At 37.6% G+C, this 22,630-nt stretch overlaps 1 protein-coding gene across 2 annotated transcripts in view; it reads right to left on the reverse strand.

Annotated features, from left to right (window-relative positions):
* LOC106881780 (speckle-type POZ protein) overlaps window positions 1-8,679 on the reverse strand; it is a 27,724-nt gene extending 19,045 nt beyond the window's left edge. The window contains exons 1-2 of one of the 2 annotated variants that reach the window (XM_014932287.2): window positions 8,539-8,679; window positions 4,728-4,927 (exon numbers count right to left, since the gene is read on the reverse strand). In XM_014932287.2, coding sequence (XP_014787773.1) covers window positions 4,728-4,805 — 78 coding nt within the window. In that variant the 5' untranslated portion in view covers window positions 4,806-4,927; window positions 8,539-8,679. Of the gene's footprint in view, window positions 1-4,727; window positions 4,928-7,976; window positions 8,257-8,538 lie in introns of those variants that run through there. The other variant, XM_014932295.2, reaches the window with a different exon arrangement.
* Window positions 8,680-22,630: the final 13,951 nt, after the last annotated feature.

A 22,630-nucleotide genomic window follows, 5' to 3' on the forward strand; every position in this document is an offset into this window, starting at 1 on the left:
GCACCCACCCCCACTACTAACTTGGTCGCCCAGATAGCGGAAGCTATCGACTACCTCTAGTTTTTCACCCTGGAATGAGATAGAAGTTGTTTCCTGTTTGTTTGCAGTCTTTATTGCACCTGAACATCTGCCACAAACAAAAACTAACTTGCTAGTTAACCTGCCTTTGATGTTGCTGCACCTCTTATGTGTCCATAGCTTGCACCGGGTACATCTTATAGAGTTACTACCTACTCCTTTTCTACATACTGAGCAGGGCCATCTACCTGAAGGGGTTTGTGTTTTATCTACCTTCCTACTTATTAGGATTTTGGTTTTAGCTAGGTTGACTCTAAGGCCCTTCAATTCTAGACCTTGCTTCCACACCTGAAACTTCTCTAGTTCTGTCATAAACATCATATTTCACGAAGTAGTTAAATTTATCACTGACTGTGACAATAATAAGAATGAAATAAATTGCTTGAAAGAACATCCACATTAAACAAGTGAACAGGGTTTTTCTGAGACATCAGCTTATCACTTGCGATTACAGCTAACTGAATCCCTAGATCAATTTCTTTAAGCCTTCAAACTTATGGCTAAAGAATTTAACTTTAAGGTAATATCACAAGAACTATTTTTAAAAAAACCTCAATAATGAAGGCTATTATTTCTGGAACAAGACTCAAAACTTTTCAAGAACCAATGTTAATTTGAAAACAACGGTTTCCCAAACCATAGTCTAGAACTTAGCACTAATGAATGTCAATGTTCACAATTAAAATATCTTTGTGAACACACTACTGATACAGAGAAGGTCACTTAACAGGAACCTGTTTCAGTTATATTTTTCTGTTCTTCTTGGATATATAGGAATGACCACAGAAAATCGCCATCTAAAAATGCCATATGGGAGGCCTCATTTTCTCTAGTTTTCAATTAAATTAAACACTTAGGAGTGGTTGGCATTAGGAAGGGCACCCAACTGTAGAACCAAGCCAAATTACACTGGAACCTGGTACAGGCTTACCTGTTCCAGTCAAACCATGTAACCAATGCCAGCATGGAAAGCAGATGCTAAATGATGATGATGACTTGGATAAAATGCTGAAAGCTTGTACAAAATGCTATCATTATTAGTTAAGTCAAGTCTGTCCAAACTTTTAATACTGTTACACGGTTTCATGTCTCAACATTGTGTAGTATTTCAATAAGCTCTCAGTGGTTCTCAAAGTGGGGAGTATTGCCCCACTGGAGGCAGTGGAAAATTCCAAAGGGGCAATAATGGGGTAATGATTCATGTAAAAATAACAAAATAATGGGTTCATTAGGTTAAGTTTTATTTGTGATATACAGTTGCTTTGAATTTGCTTCAAAAATAGGTCTACATTTGTGATGGTTACTTGGGCTAGAAATGTAGCCTGGGTGCTAAGGGGGCAGCAGCACCAAAAAGTTTGGGAACCACTGCTCTAAACACAAAACTATGTACCCTGTGGATGACTGTAAACTTATGAAGCAAGAAATAAATGACCAACTCAAAGAAAGCATCATAGAACTCGGTCACTCACTGTGAAGAGTTCAGGTTGTAATAACAAAAATAAAATTACAAACAAAACCTTGTCAGTGACTTCTGTAGCACAACATTCATATTTGAGCAAAGTCAATATGAAAGATGCCTACAATCAGCTGTAACTAGCAATTAAAAATCTTTTCTATGTTGATTTTCAAGCCTTGAGACAACTGTATTGGTATACAAATTTTTCATTTGGTTCTACAAACACTGATACATTTTCAATGAATGATTATACATGTACCAACAGACTTAATACATTAAATGATGAGTCAAATTACCTCAATGAATCTTATGACTCTTCTTACCCATAATTAGACAACATTATTATATGCACTAACTCTTTAGAAAGCTCACAAAAGAAATATAAGCATATATCAAAAAATATATTTTTGACCAAACAAGCTTGAAATGCTTTGGTTATTGCATTGAAGACCACAGAATAACTCCTGTTCACAATAAGCTGTTTCATTAAAATTCCTACTTCTGAAGAGGAATTTGAAAAAAAAAAATTGTTGAATTGCTAGATTTATTACAACATATGGGTCACAATTTTTAAATCAAGACCATTAATGAAATGTACCACTTTCTAAATTTTCCAAGAAGCTGCTACTACCTTCAAAAATATCAAAGTTGAACAAAATGCTTGCTTTCCTGCCATCAACAAGTTCATCCCTTTTACAACCAATTTCAATTAACCCTAACCCTTTTCATTTGTACCCTTCCCAAGATTGAATTTTTGTAGCCCCTTATTCAGAAAGAAGCTTTTATAATTGATGAGGGCTTATAAAAATGTTAGTACTACCTCCTATGAAGATACTTCATTCTGAATACAGATCAACAAAATATCCAATTTATTTGATATATCCCATAAGTGTAAAATAAATAAAATATTATGCTGGAGAATAAGAACTTTCAAGTAGTTTTGACATTTTTGATTTATGTGGGGAAAGTGTGTGCATTCTGATGTCTGTGCAATCAGACTGTAAACTTTCAACAAATTCATGATAGATTACGTCACCCAACTATAAGAAAACTTTTTGCATAATGTAAAGTAAAGGTAAAAAAAATCTTCCTTAGATTTTTTCAAATTCAACTGAGGACATATGTGAATTCTATTGTGGCAACTAAAATATGCTCTGGACTAAAATCTAAGTTTTATAAACTTACAGATTAACACCTAATAAAGGCTACTCAGTCTATGGATTGCATTTCACTGGATTTTATGGGACCTAAACAGCTGGTACTTGTTGGCAACCGTTAATTATTCACATAGCCCCTTTGTATTTACTTGTATAGATATCACCCCTCGAACTAGTGTTTGATGTCTGAAAGAGCTACTTTCTCCAGCTGGAAATCTCAGCACTGACCGCAATGATAAAGAAGTTCAATTCATATCAATGAAAGAGAAATTTCCTAAATGACCACGGAATTGTACAAACTAGAACTACAGGTAATGGCCAATGTGAGAGAATCAATACGACAATATGGAAGTCAGTACTGGGAATAGTAAAATCAAGGTATCTTCTAGAATCTAATTAAGAAGGCTTTCTTGGAATGCATCATTCTACTCAATCTCTCCTTTCACTGTCTGTCAATGAGAATCCCCACAATCATTTTTTCCTTCTCTTTAGACATTCTCCAGTAATTATTCTCAACTTCCTTGGATAATTTATACTGTTTTGAACTTGCAACAAAATGTGTGCACATGCAAATGTGATCATTCAATAGAACCACTTGAAATGTAAGGACAAGTTTGCTTTTCTTCAGATTACTAACAGAGCAGTAGACATTCTATTGTGATTCGTCATGATATCCAAAATCTCCAGAGAAAACAGTTGAACTGGAGCTTGACTGACTTGATCCTAATCTCAATAATACTCCCAACTGACATTTTTCATTCCATTATAATACTCTTTATCAGAGGGAGATTCTTTCAGTGGCAGAAGTGAAATTATTTTCCCATGGCCTATTACTACAATTCATGAACATTGCCATTCAAAGTGAACAATCAAGCTGCTGGAATGATTTAATCTGCAACTTATTTTGTAATTCTCATAGTTTGTTTTTTTTCTGAAAAAGACACAGAATATGATTCTGTGTTATGTGATTGAAAGCTGTTTCTCTTACCAGAAGTTGCACTGTATCATTAGTTGTTAAATGGTGTCTTTAGTGTAGAATAAAGACCTTACTGTTACTTCTTACAAAGCTAACAGTTTCTCTTTTCATGCTATATCTAATTAGAACCAAACTATTTTTTTACTAACTTCTATCATTGGACAGTGATCATGTTAGGGAACTGACTTCGAAATATTTAGTAACTTATATTAAACCCTGTATTTTGTCCAGAGTTTACTGATTTGTGAAGAATGCAAAGCAAGTCAACCTTTTCAAAAATGGATTAAACTAAATACTGTGGGTATTTTTCTTCAACACACTAATTTGTACATTCCATGTCTATCTGGCACAGTTCTGCATGCTTTTTGTGAATCAAATGTCATTCAAAAATCTTTTGTTAGCTCAATCATGTAGTAGAAGAATATGTCCAAAGTTCTGTGCAGTATAACAGCCAGAACCATGTAAATGCTAAATGAATTCTTTAATTATATACAACCTGCCTGTGCCAAAATCCAATCATTTCTTTTGAATCATGACATTCAATCAAAACCATAATGCTTACCAAATATTTTTCTGTGTTTGATGCTTATAAAAGCCTATCATTCTGTTACATTTTCAAATACTTTTATGGGTGATCTAAGTTCAAGAAACCGGATTTATAAAAGAAAATATCCAATTAATTTTTTATATTTATTGCAACTCTCTAAACTCTGTAGCTTTATATCCTGTTTTGGAGAACAAATGACCAGTCCCTTCATTTACTTGAAGTGTAATTACAGTGATAGACACAGATTAGGTCTTCATGTTAACTGAGCCACCTGCTTTAACTATAGTAAAATATATCCAATTTATTATGATTAAAACAGTTCTAGCATGAGCCCTTTAATATAAGCTATATTATATAGCAATGAAAAGCAAAATGGATACATATAAGCTATTAAAGTGATTAATAAAAATAACATAACTGTATTCTATTTCATCTCTTACTTTCTAATACCATAAACTTCTTTCTTAAATAGCGAAATTGTATGTGTCTGTGAACAAAGGGAATGAGAGGTACCTGTGTATAACACCAATTTTCTGCCACAGGGCATGACATCTCCGGTGGTGGAGGTGTCGGCACCCGGGAGACTGCCATCCTGGTGTGGTCACTGGCAGTAGGATCTTGGTCCAGTGCTTGTGATGATGGCGGGGACGACAGCTTGAGAGATTGGTAGGAAACCACACAGAAATTAAATCAATATGTCCGCTAATTTTGAACTGAAAATACAAAAGAAACACTTCATAGCTCTTGGAAAATAATGGGAAAATGGAATAACACTATTGTTAGTTACCATTTAACTTAAGTACCAAAGCTTCTGCAACAATTTTTAGTATATTGAAAAATCATTATTTAGGACTGGAAAATTGGCACTTGAAGGTAGAGATATGGTGTCTAGTAATCACCAGTAACTGAATTTTTAAAAATTCGATATAATTTAATTAACTGATTAATTCATAGTTTTTTTTCTAAAGCTTTGATATTGCCATATATTCATTTGTGTCAAAAATATGAAAAAATCATTTTCAGGAGCTAAATTCTAAGAAAAATTCTAAATAAAATTTCATCTACTATAGTTAAGGAAATTAAAAATCACTTTGAAAAATGTAAATTGCTGTATTGTTTATAGTAAAGAATGCTGTAGTTTTACAATGAGAATAAAATTTAGCATTTCCGTTTATATATACCAAATACAAAGAATGAGAAATTTCCTAAAACAATTTTTAAAAAACCAAATCTTTGATGATTTAATATCTACAGAATTTTGTTAATGCAAACAAAACTACGAGTGAATAAAATTAACGCTAGTCACAGATTCAAATAGATGCTATATGAAGATATATTTAATAATAGGAATCTAAGACCCATTTACAAAAGTCGCATCAAACAAAACGATAAAGCAGTAAGTGGGGCCCAAAATGAACTAAATAAAATATATAAAGCTAGTTAATAAAGGTAACCGATTTCAGATGAGTTATGATGATTCATTCTATGCTGTTTCAATTCTGATGAGGGGAGGGGGAACCGAGCCATTCAGAAACTAGATGTAAATAGGATTGGAAAAAGTTTCCTATCTCGTGTTCAGATGAGAGTACGGTTCTGTTGTAATCAACAGAACATTTAACAAAGATTCCAAGTTGACTCTGTTTTCTTCGTTAATGTAATCATGAACCTTTAATGGAATAACTGCAGAAGAAATGTTTTAGAATTACTAATTGCAAAACAAGTTGATCAATATTGCAAAACGACACACTAGAAAAATATATAGACGTTAATAAAGTGCTCAGTTAATATGTACATGTCCAAAAGTTACAGAAAATTGGTTATGTTGAATGAAGCAAAGGAATTTAAAAGCTCGATACACAGCAAATAATGAATGACCAAAGTATCAATAGTAAAGGAGGGAGTCCAGTACAGTACCTGCATTGCAACAATTCCCCAAACTAATAAAATGAGAGTTAATACAACAAAACTAAGTTAACTCCGTGTTTTTGAATGAACCTTCATTCAGATACGAACAAAGAAATAAGCTGAATAGCTCGATAGATTTCTTCTAGTCTGTATTTTAGCACTACCTCGGAATTAAGTTAGCTTCATTCCATATAATTAATTCTTACTCTCTCCTTCATTGATTAATCCAATCTAATTCGATGTACATGGGAAATGAACAAATAGGTGATTGAATCCATATGTTAAAATGTTTCATCGAAAAGATTTAGCCCAATTTAAAAACTTTATAAACAGAAATACATGTTAAAACCTGAAATATCTCTTTCTATGGAGTATTATCTTAAAGGGTTTTACTAAGCAATGAAATACTTTAAAAGTATAGTTTATACACATACTCGTACACAAAATTAATCTCAGATCGTTGGTGATATTCAAGGGTTAAATGTTTCGATACCGTTGAGAAGACAGCAAAAAAAGACTAAACACTTGCACCGAGGAAATTAAAATGAATAAACCAATATGTTTGGATAGGTAAAAGATAACTTAGTAAAGAATGATAATAACGTTGACCGAAGATCTATACGGTTTTTAAATCAGAATAATCTAACACCAAATTAATGATAAATTGCACATAAATATGTAGATACAGAAAGGGGGGAAAAAAAGGAAACATCTGTTAAATAACCTAATTATGTTTCTCTGAAGATACAGCTTGCTAGTGGATCCCCACAGAAAAGAGACTCGATATTCAGAAGCTTGAGTCGACTGACCAAGTAAAACTATAGAGTCAATGCGATAGCTACAATAAAAAGGATTTATAACCAGTGAATAAATCAATGGTATTTATGGGTGCCTTGAAAAATTAGAGTGCGCCTGAGTGATCACATATAAAACTCTGTGTGTGTGTGTGTGTATATATATATATATATATATATATATATATATAAGGAAAGCGATAAAGAGAGGAATTACTGGAAGTCCCCTTGCTTCAAGCCACTACACTAGATGCCGAGAATTCATTTTTGTCTACCACAGACTAAATTTCATTCATTTAACAATGAACCGCATATCTTTTCAGTTATCAAATATACCAAATCACTCACTAAGTTATGACTAAACCAAAAGTAAATTCTGGAAATGTGCCACAAAATAAGCCTATAAATTAATAAAACAATTTTGTGTTTCTTAACGAGTGAGAAAATTAAGTGATGAGTGAAAAAGCCTTTTTTTTTTTCCTTTTGTACGTAAAAGTCTTCTCGGAAAGATGTTGAGTGAAAAGAGATTGACTTCTTAGTGAAATAGCGTTTTCTGGGGAACATCAAGTTTATTACTATAAGCTTTAAAATTAGATAAATCGTTTTATTAACAATTGAAATTAGTCAAGAAATATTTCCTCAAGACCCACCATAAATAGTTTAAAAAAAGAAGAGAAAACAAACTGAATACCGAATAATAATAATAATAATAATAATAATAGTTATTTCAAACGTATATTAAAGAGATATCTAAACTACAAGGCTGTAATTTTCTACTCGTAGATGACAATTAGTAAATGTGAATATGGAAAAAAAAAAAAAAAAAGAGATATATAACTCAATTAATATGGCGCAAAATACAATACGATTAACCTAAACATAAATTGCAAAAAGGATTATTTTTAAAAAATCATTAAATACCATTCTAAAATATGCCGTATAGGCGTAATAGGTACTGCATCAGAGATAAAAACATCAACAAACATTAACATATTAGAATGTGGCTATAAGGTGTATACGCAAACGCGTATGGGTAACACATATATATAAATATAATACGTACCTATATATACAAGCACACACACACACACGTGTGTGTGTGTGTTACAGCGTGGTACAGTATTAAACTCAGCTGGAGCAAACCAACAACATATATGTTATATACAACGATATGTGAGTGTATTATAATCTACACAAGGCATAAAAAAGGCAAATAGAAAGCAGGAAAGACGATAGATACACTAAGTAGAGAAGGAAATTAGAGTGAAAAGAGTTAATGTAACTTCTACGCCTTTCAGATTAAAGAAAAAAATGGATAAATATTTTGTAATTATTAATTATAAATAATATTTCATACATGATACTAACATACAATCAAAGTGAATTGTCTTTCACAGTAATTTGGATGGACACACACACGTAATATATACAGATTTCTAACACAGAAAGGCGAAAACAAAAGAGAAAAAAAAATCTCCAAGAAATATCTTTAAAATATAAATCGAAATTAAATTTTAACAGAGAGATAATGAACAACAAAATATAAATTTCGAAAATTGAAAGCTTAAGGAAATGATATATTCTCGGCATTAAATCCGTCTTGGCATAAAAGAAAAAATTCTAACCTGTTCGGAACACTGGCGTCCATTAATTTAACTAGTAACTATGCGCATGCGTGATTTAGATGTCGCTGTGTACGTTTCCTTTCGACTGTCATGTATAGCAATCCCTCACCGACAGAAAGACAAGAGCTTTTCGAATAAAGTTTAGCTTTTCTGTTTTCTTTTTTTATTATTATTAATAATTGTCTTTTATCGTTATTATAATTCATTATTTCTTCTTTTAAAATTATTCCATTTTTTTTAAAAACGATAAATGCTATGATTTGGGAATATGTAAAATATTTACGAGTAAAGATATCAGCTGATTTATTTGTCTCGGTAGTAGAATAAAGTCAGCTGCATGCAAATTGGCTTATTTAGGGGTAAAAAAAAAAAATTATAATGGGAAACAAGTGTAACCACGAGTTGTTATGAGATGTTACTTTGATAATAGTGTCAAAATTACGCATAAAACTCCGAGGTAGGGGTGGGTATTATTCGTTTATAATTTAGTTAGGTCTACCCAACCAGAAGTGTCACCATAGCAACTGTCACAGAGATATTCTGGAGTTCAGCATAACACAGATACAGAGAGAGAGAGCCCTGCGGCTGGGCGAATTTGATACTGGACCTTGCGAGTCACGAGTTCGTTCCCCACAGCAGCTGTTGCAGTCCTCGGCAACAAGACATTTAACGAAAGTTGTCAAAGGGTCCCTGGGCACCATTCAAGAACGTGTAACTAATAATGTCGAGCATTGATTATCTCCCTTGAAATATTGTTTGTTTATATTTTAATACACTTTTTTACTATTGACGGGTAAAGGAACAATTTTTACATATTAGAAGCAAATAAGCAATAAAAATACTTTTTGAATTTGAAATCAATACTAATAAATAAGTTGTCCAATTAGTTTGATCGAAACAATTATTTAGTATTTCCTTGTTTTATTTTTATCCTATACAAATCGTTGATGAAGCAAAACAAAAAAAAAATCGCGGTTTAAAAACTCGCTCAGCCAACGTTTCTAAGTAACGTGCATATATTTGTATACCTTAATTTTATTTACTTATTATTATTGTGATCTGTTGCCTTTTTTTATTTGAGCCAAACATTTCTTGCAGTCGTTACTAAATAAGTAAAGAGGCAGGTTCATTTACTTTTAAATGGTGTCGTAAGTTCGGCGTTATTCTTCAAGTTTTACTTTGAGAAGCAAGTCAATGTGGGAGCTTCTACGGTCTTTGGAACTGTTAGAAACAGCAGCAAAATCTTCTGCAAATAATACCTATTGCCAATAAAATTCAAATTGGTTTATGTAGTCCGAGGTAAATTGTCCGAAAGCTAAGAAGGTCATAACTAGGACGTCTTTGATGATTAGTCTGACCTGAAGTAAAACTGTACAAAGCGAGGGTCCACTTTCACCTATATGACTGCAACTATATTGTGAGAATCACAGTTGGTCAAACTGATAATGGCGCATCACCGGCCAAAGGGGTTATATCCTGTCAGCTCTGAAAAAGAGAACAGAAATGACAAGCTAATACAAATACTTAAGGTGTGACTGGGTGGGTGGGTGTATGTGCGTGTGTCTGAGTGCGTGTGTGTAGGAAATAATATCGAAAAATAAAAGAAAGAATAAATAAAAATAAAATACACGGCAATAGGAGCAAAGAAGAGGGTTATAATTCATAGGAGACGCAGATCAGCTTCTGGGAGATGGCGAGAAGCATTACTGGTAGAAACAACAGGGCAACCATCAATACTGGTAAATTCAGAAACATGGACAAACACCACGAAAAACGAAATGGAGCTTATTAGATGTCGCGCAATATCGAACAATGTTAATTGTGTATGAATAACGAAAAGGAGCTCCATACATTGGAATGAATAGTGAAACGAGAATATAGCTTTACTCCTACATAACTATTTATAATTAAAAAGAAGTTTGTGTATGTACGAGTTAGTTCAGAAGGAAAAAGAATTTTATGGGATAGGTGAAAGAAGAAAAAGAAGACAATTGGATCGATGAATGAATAGACAAGATAAAAGTTTACATGAGCAAAGAGACAATAAAACAACAGAGCTATTAATACGAAAGAAAAGAATCGAAGAAGAATTCAAAAAATTGAACATAGAATAAAAGAAGTAAAAGTAATTATTAAACTGAGATTCTTGAGGAATGAGAATTTGGGGAAGTATAGTGTATGGACACATAAAGAAATATAAGGTTTGAGATTAAATATAATATACGCCAACGCGAAGAATAAAAATCAATTACGAAATTTAAAATGTACAAAAGGATGTGACAAAACAGAAACGACAGAATGTCTAATGCAAAAAGATCAGGAAAGTAGTGGGATAAAGCATTAAAGAAAGAGGGAAGTAACAAGATATAAAAGACCCAGAATGGCTAAGAAAACAAGAACGATAATCAAAAGAATTGAAGAAGTAGAGAAACATATGTAGAAATGAGGAGAGACAACAGGAGAGAGAGAGAGAGAGAGAGAGAGAGAGAGAGAGAGAGAGAGAGAGAGATAGAGAGAGAGAGAGAGAGAGGCGATGTCAAAATGTTTTGCACGCAAATGAAGTGTACACGAGAGATAGTGATATGCAGCAATGGAACCACAAACTGTCAATAACTAAGTCATTTAACCTATATGAACCTAAAAATGTAACGCTACAGACAACAGAAAACTTAATGCACTTACCGTCATTTCCTTGTAGTTGGTTTACACCTCCTACCAGTTCAGTTCAGATCCGACCATGTTGATAGATTAGAGAAAGGTGATCTCCATCTAAGTTTAATCATTACAGAAACATTGTAAGTCAATGAAGTATCTGATGACTTCCAATCGATCTAATAAGTTGTAGAAATAGCAATCAGAGCCTCTGCGTGGTAGCTCAACCTGCTAGAAATAGCAGCCAAATAATCCCTTGGATAACGCAGTCCTAACCGCAAGATGGCTAAGAATGGAATGTTTTAGATTATAGCTCTCATCAGTCAGGAGTGAACTGGGGCTGAAAATCAACTACATTGATTGTTTTAAATATAGTTCCCATGTAAGTATCTACTTGTGATGGCGATTTGTCGCCAATGAAACAATACAGAAGAATGAAGTTGCTGGAAGAGACATTGCTGATTTTTTACATCCTATAGATTCTGTAAATAAAAGCATTCATATCATCTAATAATTGCGTTAAAATTCGATGATGAGTGCAGACACATTCTTACAGTGAATGTATTGGCGTTAACTCCACCAAGGAAAGTCCTAAACCCGACTGCAAAAGGAGGAGGGTGGTTGCTCTGCCGAAGGTGGTTGCCTGGCCCTGCCGAACAAATATCTTTTCACGCCGAAGACAAGCAATCATGTGGCTGTCTGGAATGTTCGAACTGGTCACCACGTCGGACAGAAAGAGATCATCTCCCGGGAACTTATCATGAGTGACGTATCGATCGCGGCATTATCTGAACTGCAACTTACTGGACCGGGAACAATGATCATCGACCCGCCTACCCTCGACACAAAGTTGAGGCGCTACTATTCTAGCGATGACAAACGATCAAAACGCACATCATCTCTGCCTATCCTCCGACTGACACCAGCTCAGACCTCGCTAAGGATGACTTCTACGATCAGCTACAACATGTGCTGAACTTAATCTCACAAACGGAAAGGACTATCCTCACTGGCGACCTCAATGACCATGTTGGCTTGTGTAGATATGGCTGAGAAACTACTATACGCATCTTCGGACATGGAAAGATCAATGATAATGGCCCCTGCCTTCATTCGCCACAACCAGCAATCTGATTGTTTGGAACACTCACTTCCGACCTCCTCAGAAACACCGGCTCACATGGGAAATCTGTCTGGAAAGGACTCAGCGATCCTGGACTATGTGCTTATCAATGCTCGGCTCCGATCATCACTCCAGGATATCCGCGCTATGAGAGATCCCGACTGCGGCTCTGACCACTACCTCGTTCGTGCCTGGATTTGCTTTAAACTTCAACAGGTGAAACGGAAATTGCTGAAAGTGACCAGATTGAATTGGAATCAGCCGAACGATGCCGCCCAACAGCGTGACTTCCAAATTGCCCTGACCAACCCCTTCGCCTCACTGGCTGGATCCGTCAATGTGGACGATGAGGAGCTTAAAATTTCAGAGACCATTTTTTAATGTGCTAAGCCTCTGTGCCGCCTAATCAATGCAGGATGCAACCCTGGGTTTCAGATGAGTGCCTCGACCTGGTAGACATATGCAAGAAAGTGAAGCTGGTCGACTTCGACCAATACCGGCAATTAAATCAAGAAGTCCGTCGGGGGATGAAAGCGGAAAGGGAAGAATACTGGAATAGGATGGCAACCGATCTCGAGGAAGCTGCGTCCAAACACGAGTAATGAATCTCTATCGCACACTTCGACAGCTGAGTGGAAAGACTAAGTCGACCAACGGTAATATTAGGAAAGCTGATGGTCTGTTTGTGCGATCGCTGGATGAGTGCTTTCAGAGTTGAAGAAATTTCTTTGATGAACTCTACAACTACGACCCACCCCAGGGACTGTCGGCAGCTCCATCACCTGTCGACCCTCCCGACACCCTGATGACCAATATTGAGCCTACACTAGAGGAAGTGAAGGAAACCGCACGCTTGTTGAAAAATGGGAAGTCTCCTGGCTTGGACCAAGTCACTGCTGAGGCAATTAAGGTTGGAGGCGTAGTGCTGCTAGAACGACTCCTTGCACTCACACCCATCTAATATGGCTATCATACAGCACACCTTTGAGATGGAAGAAGGCCATCATCATTCCCATCCATAACAATGCAAAAAGTGCTGTGGTATTAGCCTACTGTCCATCGTTGGAAAGGTCTTTTTGAAGATCATTCATTCGCGGCTCCAACAACATCGCGAACAGACCAGGAAGGAAGAACAAGCTGGTTTTCGATTTGAGTGTGGATGTTGCAGCCAAAATGCGGTGTCTTCGTCAAATGCTTGGTGTCCCTCTACATGACCGAATCTCAAACAACAACATCCGAGAGCAATGTCAGTAGCAGCCTTCCATTGAAGACCAAGTCCAGCAGCGCAAACTACAGTGGTTTGGCCACGTCTGCAATATGAGCACCAGGAGACTTCTACACCAACTGTTGTGGAAGCAGCGACCCGCGTATTAGTGAATCCAGTACTATGGGCAAAACAAACTGAAGAAGACCTGAAGTCGCAGTGCCTCGAACTCGAGCATGCTAAGGCCTGTGCCATGGAGTGGAAAACGTGGAATAATATCATCGCTAGAGCCTGTCATCCAGCGGCACCCACAGTAATATGTATTGGTTGAGTGGACAGCTCCCTTGCTCATCTCCGGTCGCCAGGTGTGATATTCTCTACGGATCTGGCGTTGGCGTTAGTTTTTGTATATAGTGATTAATTAGTGCATGTTCTAGTGTTGTACGTATCTATGTGTGTGTGTGTGTGTATACATACAAACATACAAACATACATACACGTGTCCAGTTACATCACCGACGCTAAAGCGTTTTACACATATGTAAATATACATATAGCTGCACTTATACAGTTGTGTTGTAACATAAAGATTTCTCGTAAAAACATTAGCCCATATTTACTGCTCATAAAATGTTCTGACGGGAAATCTAATTTGTTATATCTGTCGTTTGCAATGCTCACAGCATAAGCAGAATAAATTAGAATTATGCAATAGAAGCGGATCTATAATAAAAACTTAATCAATAAAACATACTTAATGTATGTGTGTTGTCTAAACACTAGAATATAATATACTTCAGAGTTGGGCAAATGAAATCGCCCAGATGTGATCACCACAGCGACAGATATGTATTTCGCCGTAGTTGCGGCTTGTCTACGTCGCGTAACTAGCAAACAGTTTATACAGTATCTGTACATAGTTCAGACTAGCGGATTCAATCATGCTTCGGAATTGACACGAATGTGCGCGCGCGCTTATGTGGTAATATTGCTCAATATGTTCGCTTTGAAACGAACGTAACACATTAAAGAAATTTGAGGTAAGAAAAATTAATTAGAACGTTACAAAATAACATCTCAAATAGCGAGAGATCTCCGTCCACCTCAAAATTGTTATCGTTATCTGTTAGTGTTACATAGCATGTACGTAGCTTTAGGTGCTTCGATTGTTTCGCATATCTCAGGATAGATTGATTAGTTTCTATGAGAAATTGATAACTGTTTCGTACAGCACTTCTTAGTTGTAAATTTAGCAGTAGAATATATTAATAGTACGACTTAATATGGCCTCACCATCAGTCTGAGGAAAACTGAAGTACTGTTCCAGAAACTGCCATGAGCCACATACCGACCAGCGCAAATCATCATGGATGGATACCTCTCAACGCAGTCGAGCACTTCACCTACCTGGGGAGCGTTATTTCTAATACGCAACCTGTGAAAAAGATGTTGACAACCACATTCTCAAAGCCAACACCGCCTTTGGACGTGTGTAGGAGCGTGTGTTATAGAACCGTGCACTGCACCTATTCACCATGATCAAAGTCTACAAGGCAGTTGTCATCACGACCATTGAAGCCATACATCCCGACCATTGAAGCCATACTGCTGTTCAAACAGCTCAGATGAGATGATCACATTTCACACATGAATAAATCCAGAATACCGAAGGCCGAATCCTGCAACGAGCTCAGTGGAGACAAAAGAGACAGCAGAGACTCCCCCTCACAGAATGAGGGGGAGTCACAGCACAGAGTGAGGCGGAGGGGGAGTTTGCATCCAGATTGCTGCAAACAACTTTGAGGAGGCAAGAGCAACTGCATCGGATGAGAAACGCTTAAGAAGGAGAGAGTTATCGTCATGACCCCCATCTGACCAAAGCTTACATATTTGCCCCAAGTGCACCAGAACCTGTCGTTGAAGGAGAGGTTTACACAGCCACCTGAAGGCTTGCCGCTCTTCCTCGTTATCTTCGAACACGAAGGACTGTCATCAGCATCATTTATAACAAAAGTGAAATAATGACTGGATAACTTTATTTGTTTGCAATGCTTCAGTATTGCAAATTCTGTATTTCTCAGAAACATCAAGTTCAAATTTTGTGCAGCGATTACAGCCGAGGAAAATCAAGATGAAACTTCTGCGAGTGATAGCTTTTTAAAACAAAAATGGATTCAAAATCGAACCTCAACCTTAACATGTGATAAAGCTCCTAAAAGTGTGAAAAGGAAAAGAAGTGCTCTTCCAGATTGTTGGAGTATGAATCAGGCTGGAAGTTTCAAGAGAAAATACGATGGGTTACTTGTTATCAACAAGAACCTCGGCTCTAATCGTTGCGCCAGATTTGAGTTCATGCTTCAGTGAAATGCAGAATTTCAATGCTGAAGCATTGCGAACAAATAAAGTTGTCCATCAAGTATTTCTTAAAAGGAAAAGCAGAGTATATGGGGGAGGTTTTTGTATCCGTATATATATTGGTCCAGTGGTACCAAGCTTAAAGTTAAGTACTGGGCTCAATGTAACCAACTAAGCCTTTCAAGGTATGACTGCAGTCCAATGACTGAAACAAGTAAGAGAATGAAAGAATATATTTATTCATATAAAAAAAAAATATATTTATATATTATTTAATATTATAAATTCGGATAGACAGACAGACAGACAGACAAACAGACAGACAGACAGACAGATAGATAGATAGATAGATAGATAGATAGATAGATAGATAGATAGATAGACTTAGATTTACCCACATTAAAACAGTTTTTTAAGTTTGACAGAAATATCGGGTTTCATCAGCATGGATTTATTTGCATTTCTCAGAGTAATGTTTCAGCATTTACTGTAGGTAGTTTTCATTATTATTTTTAATTTAATTTTTATTTTGGTGACTTTAGTCCTTAAATTCAGCCATTCATCTTTGCAGCCATTCATTTTGCAGTCATTCATCTTTGAATGACTATGCATATCCGCATACCATTTAAGGCAAGTCACGTGGAGTCCATTTTGTCATACTTAACCCGTTTCAGCAAATTTATAGGACAGTTGCATCTTCCTCACCGCCCTCACCTTCACTTCCAAGTGTAACTTATCCCTAGTTCATTTAATTGCGTCCATCACAACCTCTTTCGACAAAAAAAAAAAAAAAAAATGCCATTTTCCTCCGGATGAAGGAAAGCGGTGGGTGATCAGCCTACCTTTCCTGGCCGAAAGAAATTGGTGAGGTGATCTTCACGCTGGATTATAACAAGAACAAGTTCTATTCAGACCTGTGCTGACTCCTACAGGAAACCCCTGTCGATGATAAGGTCATAATCCTAGGAGATTTCAATGCCAGAGTGAGCCGAGATTCGGAAACCTTGAAAGTAGTCCTCAGAAAACATGCGGTTGGGAACTGCAATGACAACAGGCGCCTCTTGCTTGAGGTCTGCACCGAAAATCAGCTCGTCATCATCAATACCATCTTCCAGCAAAGAGACAGTCTGAAAACAATCTGAATGCATCTGTGGTCCAAACACTGGCACCTCCTTCACTACGTTCTAGTGCGCTAACGAGATCAGTCTGACGTCATGCACACTAGAATGATGCATAGCGCAGAATATTATATTGACCATCACCTCGTTCGTTGCAACCTCAAACCCCACTTCAAGCCCGAACAAAAAAGAGAGGACTCACCAACAAGAAAATCAAAACTAGCGGTCTGCAGCTAAACGAAGTGAATGTAAACTTCCACGCAAGCCTACAGGCAAAGTTTGATCAATCCAATTGCCCCTCAGATCCCTCTCCAGGAATCCTATGAGAACAACTGGAAACCGCCATCCTATAGACCTCTGTAGAAATCCTTGGGTTTACGAAGAAAAAGAACAAGGATTGGTTTGACGAAAACGATGTACTGATCCAGGAATTACTAAAGAACAATATGTCTGCCTACCAAACATACCTGGCACAACCGTCCTGCCCAGAGAAGAAAGCGGCCTTTCGCCAAGCCTGCTGCTTTCTGCAGCGCAAACTCCATGAAGTTCAGAATGAGTGGTGGACTAATGTCGCACGGAGAACCCAGCTGAGATATTGGTGACTACGGATGGGTGGGGTTCTACGAAGCTCTCAAGGCAGTTTACGGCCCAACAAATCAAGTCCGGAGTCCCCTGAGCAGCTCAGACGGCCAGACGCTTCTCACAATCCTCCACATCCAGCAGCAGCCAGTCAGAATGGAACTAGATGAGGCTCCAACCCTGGAAGAGACCACAGTTGCCATAGGCCGGCTGAAGACTAGAAGAGCAGCAGGAGTCGATGGCATACCTCCAGAGATATGGAAGCGTAGGGATCCTGTCCTACATGCTAAACTACACGAACTCCTCGTCGCATGTTGGGAACAGGGCAAGCTGCCACGAGATCTCTGCAATGCTGTCATCATTACACTGTACAAAAACAAAGGGGAAAAGTCAGACTGCTCAAACTACCAGGGGATTATCTTGCTTTCTATTGCAGAAAACGTTCTAGCAAGATTACTCCTCAACAGACTTGTTCTGTCCATCGCCGAAAATTATCTCCCAGAAAGCCAATGTGGTTTCAGAGCCAACAGTTGCACAACAGATATGGTTTTCGTCCCCAGGTAGCTCCAAGAAAAGTGTCGGGAGCAAAACAAAGCACTTTGTACAACATTTGTCGATCTGACAAAAGCGTTCGACACTGTGAGCAGAATAGGTCTGTGGCAGATCCTAAACTGACTTGGCTGTCCCTCAAAATTCCTAACCATGATCATCCAGCTTCACGAAGACCAACAAGGACAAGGCCGCCTGAACAGTAACATATCAGAGCCATTCCCATTAACAACGGCGTAAAGTAGGGCTGTGTCCTGGCACCAACTCTTTTCAGACGTCGACGCTGAAGACGGCGTTTTCATCAGGTACCCTCTGGATGGCAGTCTTTTCAAGCTCCAGCACCTACAGGCCCATACCAAGATACATGAGCAATTGATCCAGGACCTCCTCTTTGTAAATGATGCCGCATTTGTCGTGCACACAGAAAGAGCCCTGCAGTGCATCACATCCTGCTTTGTAGAGACCGCCCAGCTCTTCGGGCTGGAAGTAAGCTTGAAAAAGACTGAAGTCCTACACCAACCAGCTCTTCAGGAAGAGTACAGCCCACTCGCATCACCATTGCCGAAACAGAACTGAAGCCGGTACAGCACTTCACTTCCCTTGGATGTATCATCTCATCAAATGCGAGTATCGACAAAGAAATTGACAGCAGACCTGCAAAGGCAAACAAAACATTTGTCAGACTGTACAAGCGTGTGAGGAACAACAAGCATCTTAAGTTCAGTATAAAAGTCAGTGTCGACAGGGCCGTCGCTCTCACGACGCTTCTATATGGCTCTGAGTCCTGGGTCCCCAATTGCCATCATCTCAGACTGCTTGAACGTTTTTACCAACGCTGCCTCCATACCATCCTCAACATTTACTGCAACGACTACAAAACCAACACTGAGATCCTCAAAGCAAAAGTCACCAGCCAGGAAGCCATTTTACTTAAGAGACGACTGCATTGAGGAATGCACGTTGACAGGATGAAAGACAACCGCCTACCTAGGATCATCATATACGGTGAGGTCACCATCGGCTACCACAACAGGGTGCAACAAGGAAGCGTTACAAGGACTGCTTGAAGTAGACCCTTAGCATTTGTGACATTGATTATCGTGAGTGGTCCACTGTAACAGCTGACCGCGTCGCTTGGCGTCATACTGTCAGCAACGCTGTTTCCTCCTTTGAGATCTCTCGTTGTGCCTCTCTTGAAAACAAACGTCAGAGACGAAAAAACAATACTGTTGCATCATCAGACCTTGAACAACCATATGTCTGTCATCCCTGCAATCGGATATGTCGATCCCGCATCGACCTTATCAGCCATGAACGAGCGTGCAGACGACGTGGACAACAGCCTTCCTAATCTTCGTCGGTGAAGCCAAGCCATGATGCTATGTATGTATGTATGTATGTATGTATGTATGTATATGTATGCATGTATGCATGTATGTATGAGCCGTTGTGCATACCAACACTGTCGAATTCCCAGAATCTGGAAGCTGGACAAAATTATAATTGTAAAGCCCAAAGGAATTAACACCACTCAAACCCATTATCCTTGTATGCACATCCTCAAAAATCTTAGAAAGACGAAGCTGACATCAGAAACCTATGCAGCTTCCCCAGCACGGATTCAGACTACAACATTCAACTACCACTGCTCACAAATCTGCCGCAGAAAATACATGGCAGAAAAAATAAAGAAATAATAAAATTCTGTTCTATATTTAAGAGATGAGGAATTATGTACATTATTTACATTATTTACAATTGACGGATATTTGTCCTCATCTTGTTTGTTGTTAGCACAACGTTTCGGCTGATATACCCTCCAGCCTTCATCAGGTGTCTTGGGGAAATTTCGAACCTGAGTTCTTATTCCTAAGGTATTTTTCGATGTTGTTGTTGTTGTTGTTATTATTATTATTATTATTATTATTATTATTATTATTATTATTATTATTATTATTATTCAGGTCACTGCCTGGAATCGAACTCGAAATCTCGGGGTTTGTAGCCCGCGCTCTTAACCACTACGCCACTACGCCATATGCCCACGGGCATATGGCGTAGTGGTTAAGAGACGCGGGCTACTAACTCCAAGATTCCGAGTTCGATTCCAGGTAGTGACCTGAATAATAATAATATCCGTCAATTGTAAATAATGTAATAAAATTCTAGCGAACACTATTATTAACAAAGCTTTCGACTCCATTCCCCGCTACCAACTCATAGAAAACATACTAACCATCACTTTAGGAAACAACTCAAAACACTGGTCAGCAAACGCCCGCGAAGCCTATGTAGTACACTAGGATAACTCGCCAAGAACTCATAGTCTTTTTAATGGAGTACTACAGGGGACCTTTTTCTCATCCACTGTTTTCAATCTATACGTACATAACCATCCCATACATCCAGGAAATGTATAGAAACCTCATACGCAAATGCACAGCACAACTACTTGAAATCTATTTGTTTAATTCACCAAGAAATCTGACTCCACAGCAACAGACTTAAAGTAGCACCCACCAAACCTATGTTTCTTATTACTAGCAACAGTTATTACACTCAACAGCATAAACATACCACTCACACAGAAGACAAAAATACTTGTGGTTATATACATCATCACAACATTCATGCAGAAGACATAGCTAGAGAACACACACACACACACACACACACACACACATAAACACACACTGAGCGAGAGAGAGAGAGAGAGAGAGAGAGAGAGAGAGAGAGACAAACGGTGCAAAGAGATACTTAGCATAACCATGGCATAGACACCCCATTTGGCTACCAAAATTAAGTATGAACAATATATTAGATCCATCACAGACTAAGCCACGACTACCTGGTTCCCCAATTTCTCCGTAATAAATTTCAATAAACTATAAAGGACACAAAATGTAGACCATACCTGCACACTGCCAATACAACGAAACGAAATACTAAAAGTGAAATACCACCTGGACATACGGAAAGTGCAGTTTGTTATTTTAGCAAGCTTCGGCCTCTACACTGCCTGTCACTTCACGAAAAACCATCCCCAAATGCCCAGTCTCATATATCACGTTCCAGAAAGCAAGTACATCTTAAAAGTAGGATCTCTCCCCGTCACATGTACGACGAACACAAACATATATAGAGGTAGATGCAACGTCAATAGTCACACTGGCTCCAAACACTGTGCCGGAATGTACACTACCAACAATAAATGCTGGGGTGCCGTGTTCATTTTTCTCATCCGACCTTGACCATAAACAGAATCTAAGGGCGTATGGGAATAGACTGGGCAATGTATTATGTCCTGGCCATCTCATTGCACCGTTATGATTCATTACTGTTGGAATATTCCTTATGGTCTTCAACAGGTAGAGATGTGGTATAACTAGTAAAATGGATCGCGCCATAAGTTTACCTCATCAGGCACTACGCAACACCAACAAGTTGAGTGATCAGTTTATTAGTTTCAGTTCGTGGCTGTTTATGTCAGTTGCATCTAATTCACCTGAAACTCTCAGTGTTTTAGCAGTTAGGTAGCTTTCAATACCCATTTTGTATTTCCTCGTTTGTCCTGACGTGTTGATTAGGTCTTTTGATCCAACTTATTCATCCAAATTTTTTAACTTCTATAGTTACTCAACGAGTAGTCAGCTTACAGAAAATTCCTTATGTTTTACTCGATCTACCACTACGATATGTTCTTCCCATTATCATGTATTACATATCATTTGTTATTTCATTAAAAACTAGAGTGAAGTAACGAAAGCCGAGGTTAAGGTTTTGGTGGGTACACATTTATACACTAAAATCTTTACCAAGTCCGCTACTGATCATAAACCTACTTTTAACACTTTCATACATGACTTAAATCTCTTCCACACTAATCATAGTTACTAGCTTTTCGTTGTCACCAGATACCAAGTTATGAGATATCAACATACCTCTTTAGAGTCTTTAAAAATAAGGCAAAAATCTTTCTTCGTAGCTTAGAAATTCTTTTTCTTATACTTCAACAGAAATATAACTTCTGTAAATCATGTACTGGTATAAACTCAAACTACATTATAAAGCAATGTAACTAAACACGTGCTGTTGTCGATTTCTTTTCCTTCTTTGGACTTTCCTCTTTCTCCTTTCCGACGAAGAGTTATACTCGAAACGTCATACTCTCTCCTTTCACCGAGTGTCAAACTAATACATTTCTTGTGCACGTCCTCTTGTTGTCCGTTAATTGAATTCGTTTACTTTAATTGATTGTTTATTTGAACTGACTAAATATATACTATACTTTATTAATAAAGCTGCAAAGACATCACAAAAACTGTTACTCAGAGTTTCATGTTCGGTTCGCCGGACAGTTTTGGTGAAGATTCTCAACCAAAACTGTCAACGTGAAACTCAGAGTAACAGTTTTTGTGATGTCTTCAAAGCTTTATTAATAAAGTATATTTACTCTACCTCCGGTATTCGAGTGCTATTTTTCCACCTTGTTTCACATTTGTCTGCTTACTC

The sequence above is a fragment of the Octopus bimaculoides genome, chromosome 4 (assembly GCF_001194135.2).
Source record: "Octopus bimaculoides isolate UCB-OBI-ISO-001 chromosome 4, ASM119413v2, whole genome shotgun sequence".
Lineage (NCBI taxonomy): Eukaryota > Metazoa > Mollusca > Cephalopoda > Octopoda > Octopodidae > Octopus > Octopus bimaculoides.